Source organism: Gekko japonicus, unplaced genomic scaffold (genome assembly GCF_001447785.1).
Source record: "Gekko japonicus isolate JY-2015 unplaced genomic scaffold, Gekko_japonicus_V1.1 scaffold59, whole genome shotgun sequence".
Taxonomy (NCBI): domain Eukaryota; kingdom Metazoa; phylum Chordata; class Lepidosauria; order Squamata; family Gekkonidae; genus Gekko; species Gekko japonicus.
Genome location: NW_015169174.1, coordinates 629,577 through 636,343, shown reverse-complemented (window position 1 = coordinate 636,343; position 6,767 = coordinate 629,577). Strand labels below are relative to the sequence as shown.

Below are 6,767 nucleotides of genomic sequence, written 5' to 3'. Positions count from 1 at the left end.
TTAGTGCATGAATAGTGTCTATATCTCCAGTTTCCTCTGTGGCATTTTGTCTTTCTCTTTATCATGATTGTCCTTAGTTAATACAACAGGTTGGCTCCTACAGAATGTTTTCCACTAATGGTGACATTTTCCTCCATTGTAAGAGGATCTTCAGTTGGTCCAAGGCTCCTTGGACTATACAGTTAGCAGAAAAGTTCTATAGGATCCAATCCAATGACATTTGGGAAAGGATCCCAGAACTTACTCTCACTAAATATGCCCCTTTGGCACCTAGTGTCTGGTCAACATGCTGTCTCTTGAACTTAATGCATCTTTGGCCACACAAGATCTGCAGTTCCATTTTGGGGGGGGGGGGTAGACAGAAATGTTAGCAAAGTCGCATCTAAAACAGTATTCTGGATTGGCAGTGACTGTTCCTCATCCCTGTAGCACCGAGTGGCTCCTTATTGTTGTAATGCCAGGGAATTAAGCCCAGCACAGGCTCCTGAATGCCAGGCTTCAAGCCTTTGCTCACACTCTTGAAATGTCTGAGTTACAAAGAGGGTGGTCTTGATGCAGCTGCCTCCCTCCTTCCCCAGGATTTGAGTGGCAGGAATGAGGACTCGCCGGTGGATATTCTCTGCTGTCATGCGCCTCTTACTGAGGTGCCTGCGGATAGGTCAGCGCCACCGGTTCTGGCCAACTCAGAAGGTGTGGCAGCTGTGGCTATATGGACGTCTGTGTGTGCGCTCTCTGCTGTACAACTCCTTCATTGATAGTGACACTGCCCTTGATGCTCTCTTTGAGCCTGTCTACTGGCTGGTGGATCACATCACCCGTTGGTTTGGAGTGGTAAGTACCTGTAGGAAGAGGTGCGGAGCCTAAAAGTCTATGGGAGGCAGTTCCAGCTCTGACTTTTAGAGATGCTGCCCCCAGCCATTTTGAGTAGCTACTTGAAACACATGAAGCTGTCCTAGATGATCAAGGCCAGCATTGTTTACTCTGACTGGCAGCAGCTTTCCAGGGTCTCAGCCAGGTTTTTCACATCACCCACTTCCTGATTCTTGTGATGCTGAGGATTGAATCTGGGACTTCCTGCACGCAAAGGAGATGCTTTTTCACTGAGCTGCAACCCTTCCTGCCAAGCAAGGGGGAGATACAGATGTGGGAGGAGATGGGATGGATTCACATAATCCTTTGTCCACTCCCCAAAGCTGTTGTGCTTTTGGGGCTAATGGGTGTCCAAGCAAGCTTTATCAAAGGGATTCATCCAGCAACACTGTGCTAGTGACTTAGTCCCTTCCCTGATCTGTCAAACAGGTGTTTGTTGCATTGGTGATCATTCTGACCAGCTCAGTGGTGTGCATCGTGTATGTGTGCCTCTTGCCACTCATTCTGCGGACCTACCCTCTTCCCTGGATCTTCTGGCATTTCATTTATGGCCACTGGAACCTCGTCATGATTGTCTTCCACTACTACATGGCCATCACTACTCAGCCTGGTTACCCTCCACAGGTAGGGCAGCTGAGGCCTCAATTTTCTTCTTCTTTCAGCAGGGGGTGCAGGACTTTGATGCCTCAGGGGGGCTTTTTTATGCTGATATCTGAAGCAGGGCTGCTTGGCAGGATTTCCCACCATTTCATGCCTTGCAAAACGACAAAAGGGAAAGGCTGGCCTGGAGCTGCCCTTATGTGTGGCTCTGGAATGCCTGGGTCCAAGTGTTCTTGACTCCAGCTTGTTCTGAGTTAGTGTTAGGTGGCAGCATCCTTGCAACAGAATGCTGAAGAGCCCCTGCTGTTTCCTTCCTCTAGCAGTCCAGGAGTGACATCGCTGCTGTCTCCATCTGCAGGAAATGTATTGCCCCGAAGCCTGCCAGGACCCACCACTGCAGCATCTGCAACAGGTGGGCGTTCTCCCTATGTCAGAATGAGGGTATCCTTATGCTTCTCACTCCCCTGGTGTATTGTGAGTTTTGTTCTTCGACATTAATCTCAGTAGAAATACTTCAGAGAAATATATGCAAACCTTAAATCCTTTGCAAAATACAGCTACTGAATTTAAAAACAGATATGAAAACCAATTGAACATATATCTTTGGATAAGCTAGATCTGAACCTTGGATATGAACATATGGCATTGCCTTATTCTGAGCCAGCCCTTCAGTCCATCAAAGCCAGTACTGTATATTTAGACAGGCAGTGGCTCCAGAGTCTCAAGGCAGAAGTTTTCCCAGCATGAGTACCTGAAGTGCTTTTATATGGAGTGGGCTTGGGATGAATTCTGTACCACTGAGCCTCCCACAGGATCTGCAGGTTGTATTTCTTATTTCTGCATAAGGGGTTCTTGGAACATCTATTAGCATGCTGAAAGCTAGGCTGGTTTGCCTTGTGAAATTACATCTGCATGTTTTATGAAATCTGTTGTAGAATCATGTGTCTGGTACACATTGCTAAGGATTTAAACAAATCTTTTGGTTTCCAGTTTGGTGTAGTGGTTAAGTGTGCAGACTCTAATCTGGAAGAACTGGGTTTGATTCCCCACTCCTCCACTTGCACCTGCTGGATGACCTTGGGCGAGCCATAACTCTGGCACAGCTGTTCTTGAAAAAGAGCAGTTTCTGTCAAGAGCTCTCTCAGCCCCACCTACCTCACAGGGTGTCTGTTGTGGGGAGGGGAAGGGAAAGGAGTTTGTAAGCCGCTCTGAGACTCCTTTGGGTAGTGAAGGGCGGGTTATAAACCCAATCTCTCTTCTCTTCTTTCCATATTCCCCTTCCTGTACTGCTCTTACCCTTCAGTTTCCTCCAACTTGCTTCAGACTAAAGCATCCCAATGAGAGTGACATATTCCTTTTAGTCAATATATTCTGTTTAATTTTGGCCATGAAATTTGAGTTTCTTCCAATGCAGGACTGAATCTTTTTTTTTTTTTTTTGAACAACCTATGCTTTAGAATTGAAGTACGGTATAAGTGCTTAGCAGGCTGCCCACGCAATATGTGTTCTCTGTTAAGAATGTGACTAGGAAGACTAAGTAAGCGTGTAATGTTGCAGTTATAAATCCATCCGATTCTCCCTTTGAGAGGTCCAGCTGTTATATAATACAGTAGCATCAGTTAATACGGTTGGATCCACTGTCCCTCTTCCCTAAGCAGAAGGGTGCTTCTACTTGTTGGAGGGTAATTTTTGCTAATTCTCCCCTTTCCACTACAGACAGTGTTAAATCCCATACTGCTCCTGATGGTCCCCAACTCCCAGGAGTTGCTTTTCACAGGCAAGAGGGAGGAGGGGAAAAAATCTACTTTGTGAGTAGAGCTCCAATCATGGTCCTTTTGGATACACCGACAGTTTGTGCTAGGAGATCGGCCTACTATGCAAGGATGGCAAAGTATAAGGAAGAAATTCTGTAACATGAATACGCTATGCAAATTGAGCAGAGTTGCAATTTGCATAGTTCCTGAAAAGCAGGCAGGGAACGAGAAGGAACTATATGGAGCATTGAAGCCTTGTTAATTGATTACTGGAGATTTGGATCAACTTTACCCTTTTAGGTTTTCTTAGGCACTGTCACCAATTTTAAAGCCTGTAATACCACTGAGAGCAGTAAAGTTTTTGAGACTTGCTTTCGTTACTATTTATAATGAAAGCTAACATTATCAAGAAGCTGAATTATGTGCTGGATACTAAATTCTACATGTTGTACATTTACAGATCTACAAAATACCTGTAGTCTTAGCTCTAGGAGTGTTCTTAGCACAGGTAATATTCCCCAAGGCAGTTGGAAGTAGGACTGGGGGCTTGTATAGACGGCAATAAGGAGCTCAACCTAAGTGGAAATCTACTGCTTGCTTGAATGTATATGATGAACCCATACAGTACCCATACAGTAGCTGATCTCCCATTTCTCCCTCCCTCTATCACCGCACTGCTGTGCCAGATCTATTGTGGCTGTTACCTTAGCTGTGCTGCCTTGTCAGCACTCCCATCTCTCATTTCTATCCTCTGTACAACAGCACTCAGAATCAATGCTACCTTCCTCCCACAGGTGTGTGCTGAAGATGGACCATCACTGCCGTATCCTTTCATCTCACTGACAAGCTCATACTTTGAACTCAGGGGAAGGGCTAGTGTCCTGCAGTCCAGGAGAGTCTGGGCCACCTGCCCCTAGCGACCGACAGACTCCTTATTACAGTGAAGGGAATATAGGGGTCTCCTGAGGCTGAATGTCTCAAAGAGACATCAAAGAGGAGGAAGTTTGTATGGTGTGAGGTACACCTCACCAGTACTTCAGAGTTAACCATTTGGTCTCACACTTGCGATGTTTCCTCTATGAAGCACCACCCTAGAGCTTCCTTCTGGCTTGCTGAATTTTGGCTTAAAAGAGCAGCTCTCAAAACACGCTATTGTTCCCTTTGTAAAGCAAGGAAGAATGCATTTACCCCAAAGAGGTGTACAACGTCCTATTCCTCTCTTCCATTTAATCCTCACCACCACAACCCTTTGAGGCACATCTAGCTGAGAGCTAGCCCAAGGTCATCCAGCAAACTTCCACAGATCTGGAGCTCCCTGATCCTAGCCCAACAACACACTCACCACTACATACTGTAGGAACAGGATGGGATGGAATGATGTCCTTAGTTGCACTTTCGGGAGGGTTGGCTTTTTGCTTGCAGTTACAGACCTTTAACACCACGGGGCAGCATGGCTGAATAACTGCGTTGGGCACTTCAACCATCGTTACTTTTTCTCCTTCTGCCTCTTCATGACCATGGGCTGCATCTACAGCAGCATCAGCGGCTGGGACATGTTCTGGGAGGCCTATGCTGCCATTGAGGTGAGGTTCCTGGTTGAGCTAAGCTCTGGGGTGTTTGCTGGTGGCAGGGGGAGAAAGGGGCTCTTCATTTCTGGTCCTGCCACATGCAGCTGGGGTGAGTAGATCAAGAAATGAGTGTGTTTAACTGGCAGCCTGTTTTCCATCCGATAGAAAATGAAACTGCTTGCCAAGGAGAGACTGCAAGTGACAGCCAATCAGGTGGGGTACCTGCTCCTCATCTGTTCAAGTCAGAGACGGGACAGAGCATGGTACAGGACCTTCCTGCTTTTCTCCTAGGAATGAATCTAGAACACTGAATGTAATAAGTCAGATTCCCCTGACTGGGTAGAAAAGGCTTCTTCCCCACAGGGGAGTCCCAAAGAGTAGATATGTTCTGTCCTTATTTAGAAAGCAACGATGGGAGGGAAGCAAATCCCCAGCCCTGGTCCCCATGCTCTGCCCAGTTTCTGAATCATGATCATTGCAGTCCCTGTCTCTTAGAAGGTAGCTGTCTATTTAGTGTGCAGTCTGTCTGGTTGTTTGTTCTAGAAAGCCCCTTCTACATCTTGCTACTTTGGGTTCCAGCTGTCTGAGTTTTTGCATCTGAATAGGGCAACATGTCCTTTACTTTGCAGACTTATGGTCAGACACCACCACCTACCTTCACCTTCCACCAGAGAGCTTTCCACAAGAGTGTTGTGTACGCCTGGGTCCTTTGCAGGTAGGTGATCTTTTGGTTTTGAGTAGTCATGGGAGAAAAGAAGGAGAAAGGCCCCTCCCAAAGCACTTTCAGGGTGATTCATCATTCTTGCTTAGCTACCCTCTGCCAAAGAGGACACACCCAAATATCTTAGTCTGAAACTCTTGCTACCTTTACGGTATCTTGACTGTGGCTATATCAGCCTACTTGTTGTTGCAGCTTTCCTCTTTCCTCCCCCAGTTCAGTGGCCTTGGCCCTGGGAGCCCTCATGATCTGGCACACTGTCCTCATCACCCGGGGTGAGACCAGCATTGAAAGACACATCAACCGCAAAGAGAAAAAGAGGCTCCAGAAGAAGGGGAAGGTGATGAGGGAGAGAGGCTGAACTTTCAGCTGTTTTTAGTTTTATCTTTAGTGTTGTTCTATTTGCCCTTCATTTTAGTGTGCTGAAAACAGACTGCAGTTTTATATAAAATAGGTAGGACATACATTTTAATACCAAGTGAAGAGTGTGAGTTGCTGCACCACCTGTCTGGCCATTTGGGTGGGCTTTAGCAATGGCCTCTCTGAATAGGGGTTGCTATGCTAAATGGAAGGGTGGCTGTGTTAGAAGCAACTACCCAAGTGCTATTTCATGACCCATCTTCCTTGGCTCTAGGTGTTTCGAAACCCATACAGCTACGGTCCTTTGGGCAACTGGAAGGTGTTCCTGGGTGTTGAGAGAAAGAGGTATGGTGCTGTTGGAAGGAGAGGAAATCTGGAACTGGGGTCCTACATCACCTTTAGCTGCTTCCTTTTTTGGGTTCAACAGCAGCATCATAACCGCTTTGCTATAGACCAGGGTATATAAACAAGCTTCTGTATATCTCCCTGTAGTTCTCTCTTAAGGTTCCATTCTCTTTTGCAGGCATTGGGTCACCAGAGTTCTGTTGCCCTCCACTCATCCACCCAAGGGATCTGGATTGAACTGGGATACTGCTCCCTGTGTTCCTGAACAGAAGACTGCGCTCCTAGCAATATGAACTGAACAAGAGGCACACTGTACAAATGTGTGGAAGATTGTAAGCTACACCTTACTTCCATGGAGAAGCATAGCAGAAAGTTCCCTTAGAAAATGGCTGGCTGAACTACACAGTGGCTCATCAACACTGACGTGCTCCCAGTGGTTTGAGGAGGAAGGCGGAGGAAGCCCCAGCTGCAGGCAGCTGTGAGGGCAACAGGGATGCTCCTTTGCCCTCCCTGTTTGGTGTCCCAAGCACACACGTTCTAGCCTGCCTAGAG

General features: G+C 46.8%; 1 protein-coding gene across 3 annotated transcripts; it reads left to right on the top strand.

Annotated features, from left to right (window-relative positions):
• The first annotated feature begins 583 nt into the window (after positions 1–583).
• Positions 584–6,744, top strand: ZDHHC16 (zinc finger, DHHC-type containing 16). Of its 3 annotated transcripts, none has more exons than XM_015415921.1 (10): positions 584–831; positions 1,300–1,494; positions 1,794–1,882; positions 4,019–4,047; positions 4,674–4,807; positions 4,958–5,005; positions 5,422–5,507; positions 5,727–5,850; positions 6,145–6,215; positions 6,394–6,744. In XM_015415921.1, exons 1-10 carry the CDS (start codon positions 595–597, stop codon positions 6,506–6,508), a joined length of 1,128 nt encoding a protein of 375 aa, XP_015271407.1. In that variant the 5' UTR covers positions 584–594; the 3' UTR covers positions 6,509–6,744. The 3 variants fall into 3 exon arrangements, with proteins under 3 accessions (XP_015271407.1, XP_015271406.1, XP_015271408.1); XM_015415920.1 differs by having other exon boundaries at positions 1,791–1,882; XM_015415922.1 differs by lacking the exon at positions 4,958–5,005.
• Positions 6,745–6,767: the final 23 nt, after the last annotated feature.

What these genes read in the sequence shown, in the direction of transcription:
- ZDHHC16 (XM_015415920.1), top strand. Translation starts at nt 595, where the DNA reads ATGAGGACTCGCCGGTGGATATTCTCTGCTGTCATGCGCCTCTTACTG. An exon ending in GAAGATGGACCATCACTGCC is followed by an intron (nt 4,048 to 4,673) that starts GTATCCTTTCAT and finishes ACCACGGGGCAG; the next exon opens with CATGGCTGAATAACTGCGTT. An exon ending in TGCAAGTGACAGCCAATCAG is followed by an intron (nt 5,006 to 5,421) that starts GTGGGGTACCTG and finishes TTTACTTTGCAG; the next exon opens with ACTTATGGTCAGACACCACC.